Below are 18,684 nucleotides of genomic sequence, written 5' to 3' on the forward strand. Positions count from 1 at the left end.
GAGGCCAGCCACACATGCTAGGGGAAAAGTTAGCTCAGATAGAGAAGGGAGCACCAAATAAAGGATTTTGGGAGGATCCTCCCAGGATGGAGGATGCATGCTGAAAGTAGACTATAGACCGAACATGATTGCCACTCAATGCCTCTTTTGCAAACCACAGCACCCAAAAGGAGAGAGAGAACAAAGGGGAATGCCCTGTCACAGAGGCAGGGTGGGATGGGGGACATAGGGGGTGGGAGGGATACTGGGATCCGTGGTGGTGGAAAATGGGCACTGGTGGAGGGATGGGTACTCGTTGTATACCTGAAACCCAAGCACAGAAATCTGTAAGTCTACAACTGTACCTCATGGTGTTTCACTAATAAAAGTTTTTTTAAAAAATGGCATCTTATAAATATTCTGGCAATTTATGGAAAATTTATTAATTTAGTTGCAAATTATTATGGCATTTGGGCTGGAGCGATAGCACAGCGGGTAGGGCGTTCGCCTTACGAGCGGCCAACATGGCTGACCCGAGTTCGATTCCTCCGCCCCTCTCGGAGAGCCCGGCAAGCTGCCGAGAGTATTGGATATGCCAGACACAGTAACAACAAAGTCTCCAATGGAGACGTTACTGGGCCCGCTCGAGCAAATCGACGATCAACGGGAGGGCCTTTACCTTTACCTTTACCTTATTGTAGGTGACCTGTTACTCATTCAACTGATAATGTGTTCCCCTCTCAGTGTTTATTAATATTATAGATGCTTCATTCAAGAAACTCACTGAGTGATAACTACCTGCAACCCGCGAAGAAGCAAGGCTTTGTGGGTCCTGAATTTTATATAGTTTACTAAAACCCTGCTTAAAAAAATAAATGAAATGTAAAGTTATGAATATAAAAATTGCTGGGATCTTCCCCGAGATCTTGCAAGTAAGGTTTGGAGTTCAGCTTCCTCATCAATTCACCTCAGCTGGGCCTGTTTTCTTTTGTGCTTAGGTTGATTACATCTGACGGGTCCTCAGCCCACTGAGCTCTCTCTCTGGCTCTCATCTCGAGCTCTTCCCAGGTATATTTAATGCAGGGAGTAAATCATGATCAACCCAGCTTCTAATCAACCCAGTCATTTGTCAGACAGGCAATAAAGTGACGTAACTGAAGGACTAGCATCCCTGGCCTTTGGAAAGAGATGTAACAACAGCTTTTTTTCCCCTTGTTGTTTTTGGGCTACACATGGCAGGGTGCTCAGGCCTTACTACTGGCTAAGCTCAGGGAGACCCTGTGGGGTGCTGAGGCTTAAACCCAGGTCATCCATGTGCAACACAAGCCGCGCATCCACGGTAATTGTGCTCCAGTCACAGAGTTTTGATCACACAGGAAAATTGTACCTGAAAGGAATGAGCTTGGTCATTTAGAAAAATTAGGGCTGGAGCGATAGCCCAGCGGTAGGGCGTTCGCCTTACAAGCGGCCAACATGGCCGACCCGAGTTCGATTCCTCCGCCCCTCTCGGAGAGCCTGGCAAGCTACCGAGAGTATTCGATATGCCAGACACAGTAACAACAAAGTCTCCAATGGAGACGTTACTGGGCCCGCTCGAGCAAATCGACGATCAACGGGAGGGCCTTTACATTTACCTTTACCTTTAGGACCCAAAGAAAGGAGCCCACCCCCCAAAACATTCGGGCCCCAACACATTCGGTGCTGGGGTGGGTAGTGCCATCACTGGTGTTTGGGGGTCACTTGGTGCAGTGCTGGTGAACCATGTCGTGCAGGGGCTTGACCCTCGGGCTCCAGCATTAAAGCGTGCACTATCTCCCCAGACTCCGTGACAATCTGTTGAGCTGACCGAATTGGTCATAGGAGCTAGTTCTATTTAAATCACATGCCAGGGATGATCATTTCTTTCCAGGTATCTCTGATTCTTTCATTACCTTTTTCTCTCATTTCAGAGTAAAATTTCAGTATTTCCGTATTTCTGTCCTCCCGTTGTTCATGGATTTGCTTGAGCGGGTCCAGTAACGTCTCCATTTTGAGACTTGTTGTTACTGAATTGAATATTGAATACGTCACGGGTAGCTCGACAGGCTTTGCTGTGCGGGCGAGATACTCTCGGTAGCTTGCCGGGCTTTCCGAGAGGGGCGGAGGAATCGAACCTGGCTCGGCTGGGCCGGCTGCGCACAAGGCAAACGCCCTACCGCTGTGCTGCAATGCAAATAAATCATCACCTTCTCCATTTTCAATTTGTTGGGTTTTCTTCTCATTTTGGGGGGCCACATTCTGAGGTGTGAATGGGGGTCACTCCCGGAAGTGCAAAGCGTGTGCTCCAGCTCTTTGAGCTGTCTCCTCAACCTCATTCATCATGAGTCTTTCTTAGTATACCACCCACCGTTATCTCCAGTGTCATCCCGCTATCTTGTTACCCTGCCGTCTGGACTAGCAGTGGGGCTCTCATGCTTTCCCACCAGCATCTGTCTTCTTTCCTTCAGTGTTTAAGGTTCTTGGTGACAAACACCCTGCTTTCTTCTTCTGTATAGACAGGCCTGACGCTCAGAAGAAATGTCACTCTGTGAATGTTCTTGAATGTCTTAACTTTTATGAACTATGATGCGTTTCCCCGCCCCCCAACCCCCACCGTCTCCTATAAAACTATACCGAAACTGAGGTTCTTATGATGCCTGGTATAATAAAATGCTTAGTAAAAATGCGGCATTAAAACAATGAGGTAACTATTATCTCTAAGCCTGCTCCTTACTAAACTGGTCTTCCGGGGAGTCAACTCAGGTCTATACCCATGAAGAATCACCGAGCTGCCTTCCTGCCCTACCTTCATCGAATCTGCAGGAAACTGTGTAAAACTGGATTTCTGAAACACAAGCAGGTGAAGACTCGTTTTCAAAGGAGGATCTTCTGCTTGAGTACAGAATTTCCTTTATGTCTCTGAACTTTGATCTGCTTGTGTCACATCAAATCAGAGAAATCAGAGAGAACTTTTCACTCAAAGGGTATAAAACCACAGACTTCTTACAGACGAGTAATCAGAAAAGTAAGCATAATGAAATTAGACAACAGCAACGTATTTTTGATGAATACTTTTCACTCAGTCTGACGTAACACAAACGCTTCTGGGGTCAGAGAGATAGTTTGAGATAGAGCACATGTCTGCCATGTATAAGGCCCAGAGTTTGATTCCACCGCACCACAGAACTCCAGGTGCCATACATGGCCTCCTTCTAGGTCAGCTGGCCAGTGTGATGCCAGCTTTGCCAGGAGTGATCCTGGTCCCTCCCCAGCACTGCCAGGTGTGAAGCCTATTGAACGTCTTTACCATAGCTTTTTCTACCTTTTGCCCTAGCTCAAAGGTTTATACTGAGCACAGTGAATTCAATTTGTATATATATCATTTTTTTCTTCAAAATAATGTTCGAGATTCTTAGGAGGGAAATATGCTAAGACAGACGTTCAGGAACTCTTCTGCTTCACCATGTGAAAGAAGCTACCAGCTATGAACGAATCCATAACTTTCCTTCCGTGCCAACTCCCAGTAAAAACTGCTATATCTAGTTCTTCCCAGCTCTTTGTTGCATACATTTAAGTGGTTAGGAACTTTGCACATGAACAGGAACCAAAGCTGGAATTAAACTGGGAATTTAAAGCCTCATTCACAGGTCAGCGCTGCACCAGTGGGAATCACAAGACAATGCTAACGGATGCCTTTCTGTTAGTGCTCATGCCAATCATCAGTAACAGGTAAAAGCAAAGCATGCCATGCGCCATGCAAATCTCTTGGCCTCTTCGTTCCTTAGTTTCCTCATTTGAAAAAAGGGACTGATCTCAAGACACACTTGTTAGAGTTCACACTGGCCTTATGCCACTTAGCTAATAATAACTGTACGATGAGGTTATGCAGTTTTATTATATATATATTTATCTGCTTTTTCACTTACATTTTGTGTAAAAACTGCATTTCATGCCAGGACTGAAACGTTCCAAAGCTCAGTTCGGTGATTAAATTGCAACTAAGATTCCTACCAAAGAAAAAAAAGAAAAAAAAAAGATAAAAGCAGTGGCAGCAGCAGAAGAAAGAAGAAGAAGGAAGAAGGAAGAGAGAAGAAGGAAGAAGAAGGACGAATTTTTTTTTTTTGGTTTTTGGGTCACACCCAGCATAACTTCTAATTTACATAAGCACATTTCATGTGCTAAACATCACTGTGGACGACCTAAGCTTAAGGTTTATTCTTTGATGTTTATGATGCTGTGGGGGCATTAGACGCAAAATAGCAAATTTTGTATTAAGTATTTTAACAAATACTTAAGTAATTAAGTTCTCTAGGACAGGGATTCATGACTTCAGCACTACTACCACATGGGGGCTGGATAACTGGGGGGGGGGGGGGGCGCTGTCCAGTACATTGTAGATATTCAGCAGTGTATCTGGAGGCCTCTGCTTACTAGACACCAACAGCATCATTACAGATCTGGCAATCAAAACAATAAAAAAACTACCTGGAGACACTATCAAGGGTCATATGAGTACAAAATCATCCTGGTTGAGGGCCATTGTAATCGTTACTTACAGGCAAAAAAGGATTTGCTGTACAGTTCTAGTAGCCACTTTTAATGTTCTAATAATATTAAATTGAATAATAGAGGCTGACAATTAAGTGTTACAAAAATTCCAAAAATAGGGGCTGGAGTGATAGTACAGCGGGTAGGGCGTTTGCCTTGCACGTGGCCAACTCGGGTTCGATTCTCAGCATCCCATATGGTCCCCTGAGCACCACCAGGAGTAATTCCTGAGTGCATGAGCCAGGAGTAACCCCTGTGCATCACCAGGTATTACCCAAAAAGCAAAAAAAAAAAAAATCCAAAAATAATGAAGCATATTTTGAACTTACACAGATTGCAAATACGGTACTGCTTCAAATGTCCGCCTTTCAATAAACTGTATTTTATTGCAGGATAAGTCTCTAGGGAAAGGAAAGGGAAAATATTGCTTCAATTAACTACCAAGTATCTAATTTTTGGAATAACTAGTAGAAGTCAAAATAAATATTGAATGAGTAGATCTGAATGTTCCAGAATCCCTAACCTGGCTTTCCTTTTTCTCAACCACACATCTTCATGAATAAAATGTACGACTACTTGGTTCTAATATTGGAGTTAAACTTTTCTCGGAGCAGAGAATTGATGAGGTGATTTTATGTTCTAGAAGGGGTTGAGTTTTTTATCTTCATGTAAAATTACTATATTTAATATAGTTATTTCAATATTCAAATGAACAGTCTCATGTTTATATACCTTCCTGTGTAGCTGTTTTCTAGGCTAACAGAAACTGGCCTAGAAAAAATTAGCCTTTTTCATATAATATGAAAATCCTTTTAGACAGAACTTTGAACTAATTTAGAATTAAACTTTTCTATCATCATAGAAATTCAATTTTTGGTTCTACATTTTCTGAATATTCCATGAATTTCACTGCTTTAATTGTACAGTGGTGGAACAAAGAAAATCAGAGTACTGAACTTTGATTTGACTACAAGTGACTGTTCTGTATCTTTGAATTCTACTTAAGTTCTTTCACATATGACCAAGATGGGTATACCTATCTCCTAGCTCATCCCTCTTCTTCTCTTGCCTCCCTCCCTTCTTGGTCTCCTTCCTTCCTTGGCAGTTCTCAGGGCTTACTCCTGACTGCACACAGATCACTCTGAGGGTGCTCAAGGGATCTTGCATGGTGCTACGGATCAAACCTGGGTCACCCATGTGCAGAAGCAAGGCCCAGTATTTCCTTTTCCAACACACAATGCACACCGTCATGTATTAACCTTCTCAAGTACCAGCCTCACTTGGGAACGGATTGAAGACGCCTATTCTCAAACCAACCTACTCCAAATCAACTGAAGCAGGAACTGTGGTGGGGGATTTCACAGGCCCACCCAGTGATCTGCTACAGGCCTGAGTGCCCCAGCGCAGGTGGGCACGAGGAAGCTCAGCATGCTAGCCCTGGCTTACAACACCTGGGTCTATGTCCCTCGTCTTTCTCTTGGTCTTCTGAGAGCACTGAGGTGTTTTTCCTGTGTTTTACCTCTCTCCTGCTCTCTTTTTACGAGATTCTGTCCAAGATGTCTGTCTGACAATCGCCCAACATTTCCTACACTGGAATTTTTATCACCAGAACTCTCCTCGTGATAACCTCCTCTGCTCTTAATACTACTGCTATAGAATCCATCTGTATTAGCCTCGTATTTCCCATATAAATGTTCGTTTAAGTCATAGGTAATTCGAAAATATGTTGACATAGGGTGTTAGAATGTTGTATTGCAAATCACAATGAGAAAACTAAAAATTTTTTAAAATTCTAGGCTAATGGCATTCAAGTTCTTTATTTTCTTTATAATTCAGGTTTATTTTTATTTTATTTTTTAAATAATTTTTTATTAAACCAGCTTTTAAAAGTTTTGTAGAAAGGCCAGAAATTTAAAAATAATAATATTCTAGATTTTGCAGAGCATATTTTAATTTTTCTTTTTTTTACAGAAAAACACAAATGTAGATTTTACAAACACATAGTTTTCTTTTGCTCTTCAAGCTGTGCTCTCCCATGTATCTCACTTGCTAGTCTCTATGTTCCTTTGCTTTTTCACTTTCACGCTGGAAAAGCTGGTGCTCCCTCTCCAACATCACCCTCCTTTCTCTCCTCCCACATCTTCCTAAGCACCTTACATCCAATAAATCTATGCTGCTTCACTGTTGCACCTCTTTAAATTCTTTCCTGCAAGGGACAGGCGGTGAACCACGTTGCCTGTGATGAGGCTGGGACTGCTTTCCAGTTCCTGCTGGTGCAAGCTGGCAGGGTGAGGGGCCCTGGAAAGTTCTTTGGGGGAATAATAAAACTAAAGAAGAAATTCTCTAGCCCCAAAGTAGCCCAAGAGCTTGTCCATCACATCATTTGAAATACAAATCCTCACATCTTTCTAAGTAAGTTTTAATAAAAGCTACCTTGCTTCACACACAAAATTAAAAAACAAAATCAATAAAACCATGGGCTGAAGCAATAGTACAGCTGGTGGGGCCTTTGCCTTGCATGCATCCCAAGAGCTGGACAATCACATCATTTGACATACAAATTCTGAGCTCTTTGAAGAGAAACTGAGATATCAGCAGGATGCAAAATTCCAAGGCCCCACCCAGAAAAGGCTGGTCCCCTCAGAGAAGAAGTTACACAAGAATCCATGAGATAACAAAGAGAATATCAACAGTGTAAGGCATTCCTGTGAAAACACCCAGATGAAGTTTTAGTATGCAAAATTCCAGGAAAAAACAACCCTTTTGGAAGGATTGAATAAAAGCACCTGGCTTGCTCTTCATGCCCTAAATATCTCACTTGTTTCTGTCTGTTTCTTTGCTTGCTTTTTTCCACTCTGGAGAGCCTGTGTTCTCTCTTGAACACAGACTTCTTACTTTCTCTCCCTCACATCTTTCTAAATAAGTTTAAATAAAAACTACCTTGCTTCATACACAAAATTAAAAAATAAATAAAACATGGGCAGGAGAGATAGTGGGGCGTTGGCCTTGCACTGCACGCAGCTGACCCGGGTTTGATCCCCAGCATCTCATATGGTCCCCCCAGCATTGCCAGGAGTAATTCCTGAGTGCAGAGCCAGGAGTATCCCCTGAGTATCGCTGAGTGTGATCCAAAAAGCAATAAATAATAAATAAATATTAAAAAATAAAAACGAACATATTTGCATAGATTTTTGTTTTTATTTAGTAGTGCTCAGGGTCTACTTCAGGGATATTACTGGGAGTCAGGGACTGGGGAGCCCAGAACTGTGTCCTGCTGCAAATCCAACCCGGGCCTCCTGTTGCAAAGCATCACACTCATCATTTGTGCAATCTCCTCAGCTGACAAAAACAATTCTTAAATTAATGGGCCAGGTAAAACTGGACCATGCATTGGATTTGATCCATAAAGGAACTCTATATGAACACGGAGGAGATGGTATATTAGCACTTAGGTTTCTATGGGTGGAGCAGATATAAGTACTTTTCATCTATTAGTAAAGTTTGAAAAACACTTTTGTGAAGCAAGATAGTTTACATCGAAAGAAACTTTCTTAGAAAGATGTGGGGGGTGGGAAAGAGAAAGAATGTGTTCATGAGATAACACGGCTTCTCAGAGCAGAAAAAGCAGACAAAGAGACATGAGGACAAGTAAGCAAATTACATGATCCAGGGAGAACATGGGCTTGAAGAGTAAGCCTAAAGTTTTTTTTTTCATATATGTCCATATATATATATGATGTAGGCAGGTAGATAGGGAAAGGCCCTTTGCAATGAAACAAAGTTTCATGGAAGAAGAATTCTAGGAATGACCCACCTTGCGGACACAGAAAACAAAGGCCTGATAAGACCAGACCCTCAGGATATAGGCCTCCCCACGGAATTCCTCTTTTTGGACCTCCCTGGTAACCTCCTTAGCAACGGACTTTCACCTGGAAAGAGGCCTCACGTGGGGACAGGCTGGAGAAACCCTATAAAGGCCACCTGGAACAAAGGAAGGGCGCACATATGCTGCCTGAGCCCATGTGCTGCTTGCGCCCACGTGGCCGAGCACATGTGGTGTCTGAGCACATGTGTGGCCCGCATCTCCCCTCTTCAGATGTGTACTTTCATTCTTTCGTGTCTAACTTTACTCTCTCTCTCGCTTTCTCTCTCTCTCTCTCCCCCTCCGCACCTAAAAATCCTACAAATAAAATCCATTAACTTCACTCACTGCTTGTCTACTCCTGAAATTCCTTTCTGCGAGACCCCGCTTCACATAAGTCATCCGTGGGGCCCACCGACATCATATATATATATATGCAAATGTAATTTACTGTCAGAAATGACATGAGAGGTTTTTAATGCCATACTTACAAAACTACAAAATTTTATTGCTGGAAAAAAGGATGAAGATTAACTTGCACACCCCCTTGTTTTAAAAACAGAGCTAAAAATTCATAAATAAATGATTAACTTACAAGTACTTGAGGTTTGGAAGGGCTTCAAATGAATCCTTACGTAATTCTGCCAAAGAATTGTCACTGAGTATTCTGAAAAATGGAAAAATTATTTCTGGTCTAAAATGCAAAATAACTATGACTATTTATTACATAGGACTATTTTTTTTCTTAAATTTTTATTAGTGAAACACCATGAGGTACAGCTGTAGACTTACAAATTTCTGTGCTTGGGTTTCAGTTATACAATGATTGAATACCCATCCCTCCACCAGTGCCCATTCTCCACCACAACCAGTCCCAGTATCCCTCCCACCCCCCATCCTCCCATCCCACCCTACCTCTGTGGCAGGGCATCCCTTTTCTTATCTCTCTCCTTTTGAGTGCTGTGGTTTGCAAAAGAGACATTGAGTGGCAATCTTGTTCGGTCTATAGTCTACTCTCATCATGCATTTCCCATCCTGAGAAGAACCACCCGACGCCCTTTATTTGGTGCTCCCTTCTCTAGCTGAGCTGCCTTTTCCCCTAGCGTGTGCAGCTGTGCACAGGACTATTCTTACACATAATAATGGTGCTATCTAAATATCCCAATTCTTATTTAACTTAGGGATAGTGGCCTCTGTTTAAACTCTTTATTTTGTCCTCACCTAGATGCATCATGAACACGAACACAGCTATTGACTCTTCTCACCAAGTAACCTATATAAAGCATATTCTCTAGGTCACAAAATCTGTCAGATCCAAATTCTGTGTGACACCAGAAACACAGGGCTGCCACTCCCTGCTCTCTTCCCAAACATTACTCTGAGTCCCCCCTGAAGAATGAAATTAAGTCTGGAAAGGAAGCCCTAAGAAACTTAACACCATTAAGTTGTTTTGTTCTGGGAAGGAAAACGTGCACAAAGTGCACATGACATTTGGGCCCAGAGCAATAGTACAGTGGGGAGGGTTTTTGCCTTGCACGTGGCTTACCTGGGTCGGACCCGGCACCCCATAGATCCCCCACGTCTGCCAGGAGTCAGCCCATAACCAGTAGCTGTGCACCCCCCCCCCCCAACAAAAAAGAGCAGGCCAATAAAGCGAAGGCCCCAAGACACGTTCCTGACAAGGAACCCAGCTTCCCAGAGGCCCCAAGCGTGCCCCTACCAATCACACCCTCCTCCGACACACACCCCTGACTTGAACGAACATTATTTGGGGGGTTTCTTCGGTGCTTTGTTTTGTTGTGGGGCCACACCCAGAAGTGCTCAGTGGTTACTCCTGGCTCTTCGCTCAGGGATCATTCCTGGTGGTGCTCAAGGGACCATATGGGGTGCTCAAACTCAGGTCAGCAGTCTGCAAAGCTTAAAGCCTTTCCAGAGGCAGAGAATTTGATACTGGTCCATGGAATTGGGTTGCCTTGGAAGGCAGGACCAGAGGGCAGGAAAGCTATCCAAGATTTTCAAACAAAGACTTGAAATTCGGCTTCTCTTCCCTCCTTTACCTTATAAGGATCAAATGTAAAAGGGAGTCTCCACACGGTTTGCCCCCAGCCCAGGCCCCAGAACTGGAAAGTTTGTATAGTCTGTTGAGGACTCCCATGTTGGAAACCGATAATTGCTGCCAATTATGGTTTAGATTCCCTGCTCCAATGTCCCCTTTTGTTTAGAAAAATTTCACCTTTCAGAACTAAGGATAACCCCTGCACACCACTGTGTGGCACCAGAGCAAAATTATTTAAAAAAAATTCTACTTTTTTTAATGTTTAGAAAAGTATGCAAGCGATTTCCATTTGTAGACTTTCTCTCTAGGTCTGAGGCTCATAGCCTGGATGAAAATACAATTATTTCCAACGCACAGAAACAGCCTTTGGTTTTGGTTTTAGATCACGCCTGGCTGTGCTCATGGCTTATTCCTGGCTCTGTGCTCAGGGATCACTCCTGGCAGGGCTGGAGGGCCCTATGGGGTGCTGGGAATTGAATCCTGGAGGCCATATGCAAAGCAAAAACCCTACCCACAGTACTACCGCTCTGGCCCTAAAATGGTCATTTCTCATATTAGGAATGTCAACTGACAATGACAGATTAGCAAATTGTTCATTTGGCCTCTAATACAAACCACAGATATTTTTCACATCGCATTTGTTAGAGACATCTCAATCTTTTGGTTCTTCATCACAAATTTGAAGTTAGTTGTTAGACATACAGGTGGCTATTAGGTATGTCAATATGTGTTATTTAATAGCACTGTCACTGTCCTCCCACTGTTCATCGATTTGCTCGAGCAGGACCAGTAACATTGTGAAATTTGTTACTGTGTTTGGCATACTGAATACATCACGGGTAGCTTGCAAGGTTTTGCCGTGTGGGCGAGATACTCACCGTAGCTTGCCAGGCTCTCTGAGAGGGGCGGAGGAATCAAACTCGGTTGACCAGGTTGGCCCCATGCAAGGCAAAGGCCCTACCTGTTGTACTAACCATTTGCTCGAGCGGGCCCAGTAACGTCTCCATCATGTGAGACTTGTTGTTACTGTGTTTGGCATATCGAATACATCATGGGTAGCTTGCCAGGCTCTGCCGGGCAGGCGAGATACTCTCGGCAGCTTGCCGGGCTCTCCGAGAGGGGCGGAGGAATCAAACTCAGGTTGACCAGGTTGGCCCCATGCAAGGCAAATGCCCTACCCGTTGTACTTGGCTGGAGCGATAGCACAGCGGGTAGGGCGTTCGCCTTACACGCGGCCAACATGGCCGACCCGAGTTCGATTCCTCCGCCCCTCTCGGAGAGCCCGGCAAGCTACCGAGAGTATTCGATATGCCAGACACAGTAACAACAAAGTCTCCAATGGAGACGTTACTGGGCCCGCTCGAGCAAATCGACGATCAACGGGAGGGTACTAACCATAAAATTAAAATATGGATGGGATCCCTTTTATTGATTCATCAGGGCAGCCCCCAAATAAAGATGTATCGAATACATCATGGGTAGCTTGCCAGGCTCTGCCGGGCAAGCGAGATACTCTCGGCAGCTTGCCGGGCTCTCCGAGAGGGGCGGAGGAATCAAACTCGGGTTGACCAGGTTGGCCCCATGCAAGGCAAATGCCCTACCCGTTGTACTAACCATAAAATTAAAATATGGATGGGATCCCTTTTATTGAGTCATCAGGGCAGCCCCCAAATAAAGAATGCCCAGAGGTGGATGGGCATGGAGAAACAATACTTTCATGAACTGGCACAACGATTTTGAGGTCAATTAAATTTTTATAACTATATACTCTTCAGCCAACAAATCCATCTCTAAATATCTACTTAACAGGCCTATCTGCCCATATTCACAAGGCCCTGTGCTGCGGTAATACATGTGACCAAAAAAAAAAAAATCAAAGCATCTTTCAATACACTTTTTTAAGTAGATGGGGTAAACCTCTATGCACCATAAAGGAAAGAAGTCTAAAGCAAAATAAAGTGAAAGTATCAAGTGGTAGCTGTTATATTTATAGAAAAAACAAATCAGAAGATTTACTTTCGCATTATGGATCATTTAAAAATTTTTAATGAAGAATGTAATCATGTACCTGTGAGTCGAGTGCATCAGCAACCTGATGGCGCCTTCAGACTTCCAGATACCCCAAAATTGCTGCTGTGCCTTTGGCCAGACCCCAAAAACTTCGGGCAAAGTTTACCAAGAAAGTAAATGGCCAAAAGTTAGGTATGTGGGAAACACCCCCACAAACCACCTCCGGCTCAGCTATATAATTGGAGGCACGGCCTCTCTGGTTCCTGAAAGAACTGCTTAATGGCCATGATCCCAGAGACTCAGAAGCAAATCTCGAAACCCAGCAGCTTTTGGCAGAAATGCGTCCGGTCCTTGCAGTAGGTTACCGGTGCTGGGCCAACCCAGGTGGGAATAGGTTTCGTGCCTTGACCTGTTCCCCCCGGCGGCCCAGTGGCCACCATCCTTCAGAGACCACTGGACAGTCAGGTTTGGGCCTGCAGTGACAAGACACGCAGGGCCTCACGGGATGGGGGTGGAGCCGGTCCTGTCCTCCCCACCCCAACGAGACCCCAAGTCATCGCCCACGAACGGCCTCTCTGGCTCCTCATCAAGCTGCTTAACAGCCTTGATCCCAGAGACTCAGAAACAAATCTCAAAACTCAGTGGCTTTTGGCAGAAATGCGTCCAGACTCCGCAGTAGGTTACTGTCGCCGGGCCACCCCAGGGGGGAAAGGGTGTTGTCCCTCCGCCTGCTCCCCCTTGGCGGCTTGGAGGCCATCATCCTCCAGAGGCCATTAGACAGTCAGGTCTGGGCCCGCAGTGACGAAACTTGTTGGGCCTCACAGGATGGGGGTGGAGCCGGTCCTAGTCTCCCTGTTCCAATGAGACCCCAAGTCATCGCCCAAGAACAGCCTCTCTGGCTCCTGATCAAGCTGCTCAACGGCCATGATCCCAGAGACTCAGGAGCAAATCTCGAAATCCGGTGGCTTTTGGTGGAAATCCCTCCAGATTTAAAAGTGTTAAAATTTCAGAATTTCAAAATCACATGACCCTACTACAGCCACGCAACATCATATGTTATTCATAACCAGCAATAGAACACAAATTGTCTACTGTTGCCTTTTCAGCAGATCTGAGTCTTGGGGTAAAATCTCAAATAATAATGGTGGGTCTGGTGTCAAAATATTGAATGTGATCAAAGTAGAGCGAGAGTAATGTGGAAATCATCTGCCCCACAGGTAGGGGGAGGGTGTGGGATGGGGTATACTGGGGTTTTTGGTGATGGAGAATGGGCACTGGTGAAGATATGGGTGTTTCATTGTATGACCGAGACTTAGACCCCAAAGCTTTGTAACTGCTCTCATGGTGATTCAATAAATAAAATTATAAAAAATGAAAAAAAAAGTAAGGTGGAGTTCATGCACAATTCAATCAGCTAATCAGTGGCTAAATAAATAGTACTTCTACATAAATAAATAAATAAATAAATAAATAAATAAATAAAGTAATCATGTTGGCTTGCTACTCAAGCCCATGTTCTCCTGTGAACACATTTCCAGTTTGCTCATCTCTGTGTGCTCTCTCTAGAACTTCTCTTGTTCTCCTCTCACATCTTTCTAAAATAAGTTCAATAAAACCATCTACATCACCAAAATATATACTTATATGTATATGTGCGTGTGTATATACAATTAACTCTACCAGTTATGGAATGGAAAACAAAAAGACTTTTAACGTAAGAGCTTGGTAAACCAAAATTTTTTAAAGAAGTAAACTATTATAACTAATAGAGGTTGTTTTGGGACATGAGTGTGAAATACCTTCTATGTGGTATTGATTTTTAAATTGTATACTAAGGAGGATTTTATGGTGCAATTATTTTTTAATATTCATATTTGGAGAGAATATACTCACAGTTTCTCAACCCAAGGGTATGTCTTCCATGTATTTCCATCAATGGAAGAAATAGAGTTTCCTTGGAAATCTCTGTGAAGAAACACAGTTCACAGACTTGAACAGGTAGGAAAAGAATGAACAGGAAAGTAAAAGAATCATAGAAACACAGAATACTCCAGCTCATCTCCATAGCTATGAGTTTCCCATTTTGCCCAACTAAAAACATGACGTGGGATGACTGGTCAAACAATGAAATATCTCACAATCTGAACTTCCTAATTCCTGGAGTAGATAAATACTGCCAGCTAATTAGCCTGTAAGCCATTTTTCCAAACTCACACCTATTATAACTCCTACTGCAAATTAAAGGAGAAAATTATAATTTCATAATTATCATATACAGAAAAATGAACAAAATTATCAGCAAATAAATATTTTAAAACATTGCCAGGAAACACCAAAGGTTTAAGTCAATGCTCTCTGTTGAAATTTCAAGATAGTAGAAATTTCTAGATAGAGACTAGGGAAATTAGAAAATGAGGGGGGACTAGTGAGGAGAGATATATTCAACGTGCCTCAGGAAAAGAACAAATCACAAAGAATTACCTTCATTGGGGGTGGGGAGGAATGCACAGGAAAGAGAGTAGAAGGAAACCCAAGATGGTAACAGAAGTTACCATGCGGCAGTCATATAGCTGGTAGAGTGGGAAAGTGGGATTTTTGCGCCTTATCCTGTTTACTGACCTATTGTAACAAAGAGAATATGTTCATGAATTTACACATGTATAGACGCATGAAGTTGGTGGAGGGGGGGATGGTGCTCAGGACTTGCCCCTGGCTCTGCGCTCAGGGTCAATAATTTTTCATTGAACTGCTGGCAGTGATGGAGGGGGACCCTATGAGGTGTCCGGGATTGAACCTGGGTTGGCCACATGCAACGCAAGAGCCCTACCCACTGTCCTAGGACTCTGGCTCCCTGAGTTCAGTTTTAAACACTAACTCTGTGGATCACTTTGAATCTAGTTTTGTCAACTTCGCTCAGCAACATGTGTATATAAGCTGCAAATGTGTACATAATCCAAATATAAACCTAATCAGTTTACATACAGTTTTCAGGGTGAAAATGTTGAAACAGAAACCTATCCCATCCACCTAGTGAACATTTCCACTCAAGACTTCTGGATGCTTTATGATGTCTAAGCCACAAGTTGAGGGATATGTTTAAGGAGGCACAGATTCATAACTGTTTCATATTACAAGCATATTACATATCTCCAAACACAAAAATCATACCAAACGTGCACAGCTTTTTATATGCCCAGCACATAAATAATTTTTGATCCAAAAAAATCAACCTCTAATTCCCAGCTAAAGTTGCTCTGTGTCAGCTCTCTGCAGCTTTCCACAACTGACAAGATTCTGTACATTTCTGTGCCTCTGTTGGTGCTTGGTGACACGCTGCCTTTCCTTTTTGTGTATTCCCTTTCTCCCCAATACCATCATGTTTAAGAGCCGATGACATATTGTTGTGGCTAGGTTGAGGGAAATGGGTGCTTTATATGGAAAGTCGATGTAAACAACTGTAATTCTGAAATGAGAGATTAATGAATACAGACAGCATTCATGTGTATGCTAGTTGCCCGATATAAGTATATAGTTTCACGGGGAGGCCACACCCGGCAATACTTAGGTGTGACTCCAGGCTCCGCACTCAGGAATCACTGATAGTGGTGCTCAGGGGACCATATGGGATGCCGGGGATCAGAACTAGGTGAAACACGTGCAAGGCAAATGCCCTACCTACTGTACTATCACTCTGGCCCAAAGTATTTACATAGATTTCATAGTATTACTTTTGTTGCAATTGGAGCTGGTTAGATCTCACAGTCAACCCTTCTCCACCACCTTGGCCTCATCTCTATAGGGATTCATGTTAAACTTGTTTCAAGGTACTAACTTCATAAGTATCAAAATCAACAAGTATCACAACAATATTAGGAGGTGATAACTTACCATTACCCCCACCTCAAGAAAAGGGAACTGAGTCACAGAGCTAAATAACTTGTCCAAGGTAACAAAGCTAACAAATGCAAACTCGGGCAATCTGGCTCCAGAATTCATGTCCATAAGCACAAGATTGTGGCACCAGCAATAAAAGATAAGGAGGACAAACTATTTTTTTTTTTAAAAAAAAGGCTGTAGCACAAAGGAAACAAAGGTTAAGGAATTAAATGAAGGATAAGTTGATGGTGAGATAAAAACAGAGAAGGAAAGAGGGTGCGGACAATTATAACCAAAAGACTAGAAAAGCAGCAGCAACAGATAAGGAGAACAAGGATATCTTTTGACTAACAAAAGATAAAAAGCGGAAATCATTTAACGTGGGCTGGGGGGGGATGAGGCAGACACAGGGAGACATTGAAGAAAAGGCTCTCTATGTCAATAGGCAGAATGCAGAGAACAGAGGAAAGGGGATTCTTACAGGACGGTGAAGGTGTTGGTGTTGGGCCCTGGCACAGGCACTCTATGGAGCCTCTTCTCTGGACTGAGACCGGAGCAGGAGAGGGTCTTATCTGTGCAGGTACAGAGCTCACATATGTTAAAGGTCATGGAGACATTCTGTTCCAGTTGCTCAGGGAAATCTACGTGTGCCTTTTCTGAAGCATGTCGTACAGCAGGCTGGGCAGAAGAGTGAATCAGACAAGAATGACGTGTCGTCAATGTTTCTGGTTGTGGAGTAGCGTACAAAGGTGGAGATGTGAGTTCCCCAAGATCTGTCTGCTGATGCTGAGGCTGTTCTGAAGGCATTTCCTCACTGGGGGTTGTCGGAGCAGCATTTGCCTTTTCTGAACTACATCGTACAGAAGGCACAGTTGAAGACTGAGTCGGAGAAGAATGAGCTGTTCCTGATGTTTCTGGTTCTGGAGCTAAGCACAAAGGTACAGATGTGTATTTACCAAGATCTCTCTGCTGATGCTGACGCTGTTCTGAAGGCCTTCCCTGTCTGGGGGTGGTCAGAGTGGTACTTGTTATAACTCTCACCTCAGCTTTCTTGGAGGCCTTTGAAGACTGAGCTGAAGTCTCTTGCATGGTGGGAGATATAACTGAACTGCCTTTAGTTACAGTAACGTCCTTGTTTTTAGGTGGAAATGTGACTCCACTCAGGTTTGAACAAGGACTCCGAGACGGTGTGATAAGTGTCATATTTGACTGTTCTGTAGCACTGGTACTTGTCAGGGTTGTCGAGGGTTTAGTCTTCACCGTGTGTTCTGGAGTTACAGTCAAATATTGATTTGTAGAAGGCCGATTCTGATGAAAATGTTGAACCTTGTTCTTCTGTGTGGTTGGAGAAGGTATTGTCTTCAAAACCCCCACACTGGGTGGAGCTGAAATGTCAGCTGAGAGTGAACGAGTGTTCACATGATGGGGACCTGGTGAAACTGTCACCTTCTGATTCTCCAGAGTCTGAATTCGGAAAGCTTCAGAACTCCACGCTATAGAGTCTGGACGCTTAGAAGAGGTGCCTGGCTGAGTTGAAGAAATGACTACCTCAAGATGCTCAGGAATCTTAGGGACGACGTCCTCCTGGGTTGCAGAAGATAAAACAGTTTTAGTGGTTTCAGACTTGTTACTGTTAGGTTTCTTATGATGAGTATGATACCTCTTTGTACTCTTAGATAGCAACCTATATATTTTCGAGATTTTGAGAGTGGACAGGTGTCCAGTTCTCGAGAGAAGGTGGAGTAGATCCCCTTGAGCTTTAGTGACACAATCTTGAAGGTTCTCTATCAGCTGGGAAGATTCTTGCTCCTTAGTAGAAAAGCTTTTCCCAGGGTGCTCTGGACCTTGAGTCTGTGCCTCCTGGAAGACGGACGATTTTCCCACCTTCGTGAGGTCAGTGGTTTCATATGATGAAGATGGAGTCACCTCAGGGGACCCTAGCATTTTATCCTGGGACTCCTGCAGGACTGATGGAGAGTCCATCGTCTCAGAGAGCTGTGGACCTTCACCTTGGACCTGCTGGTGGGCTAAAGAAGATTTGGGTAAAGAGAGCTCTGAAGCTGGAGTCTGTGATTCCTTCTGGACTGAGGACTGAACCCCATTAATGACCTCTGGAGCTATGGAAATTGTCACCATCACAGGTTTTACAGTGACGTGGGGCAAGTTTGAAAGGTCAACTTCACTTGGAGGCTGAGCTGAGACCTCGTGCTGCTCTGGAGCAGGTCGAACCTCATTACTGACCTCTGGAAACATGTTAATTGTCATACCCACAAGTTTTCCCCTCACACTGGGAACATTTAAGAGCTGAGCTTCATTCTTACTTGGTGATGACACA

The 18,684-nt window shown here is 43.6% G+C and overlaps 1 protein-coding gene across 6 annotated transcripts in view; it reads right to left on the bottom strand.

The window, feature by feature from the left end:
• The window catches only part of LOC130032669 (leucine-rich repeat-containing protein 37A3-like), a 73,280-nt gene that overhangs the window by 29,783 nt on the left and 24,813 nt on the right, over window positions 1-18,684 (bottom strand). For 5 of the 6 annotated variants that reach the window (XM_056124399.1, XM_056124229.1, XM_056124479.1 and 2 more), the window contains 5 exons: window positions 14,367-14,438; window positions 12,532-12,622; window positions 9,003-9,074; window positions 4,875-4,946; window positions 3,924-4,004 (listed from right to left, as the gene is read on the bottom strand). In XM_056124399.1, coding sequence (XP_055980374.1) covers window positions 3,924-4,004; window positions 4,875-4,946; window positions 9,003-9,074; window positions 12,532-12,622; window positions 14,367-14,406 — 356 coding nt within the window. In that variant the 5' untranslated portion in view covers window positions 14,407-14,438. Of the gene's footprint in view, window positions 1-3,923; window positions 4,005-4,874; window positions 4,947-9,002; window positions 9,075-12,531; window positions 12,623-14,366; window positions 14,439-18,684 lie in introns of those variants that run through there. The other variant, XR_008793889.1, reaches the window with a different exon arrangement.

The sequence above is a fragment of the Sorex fumeus genome, unplaced genomic scaffold (genome assembly GCF_029834395.1).
Source record: "Sorex fumeus unplaced genomic scaffold, SorFum_2.1 ptg000001l, whole genome shotgun sequence".
NCBI classification, from domain to species: domain Eukaryota; kingdom Metazoa; phylum Chordata; class Mammalia; order Eulipotyphla; family Soricidae; genus Sorex; species Sorex fumeus.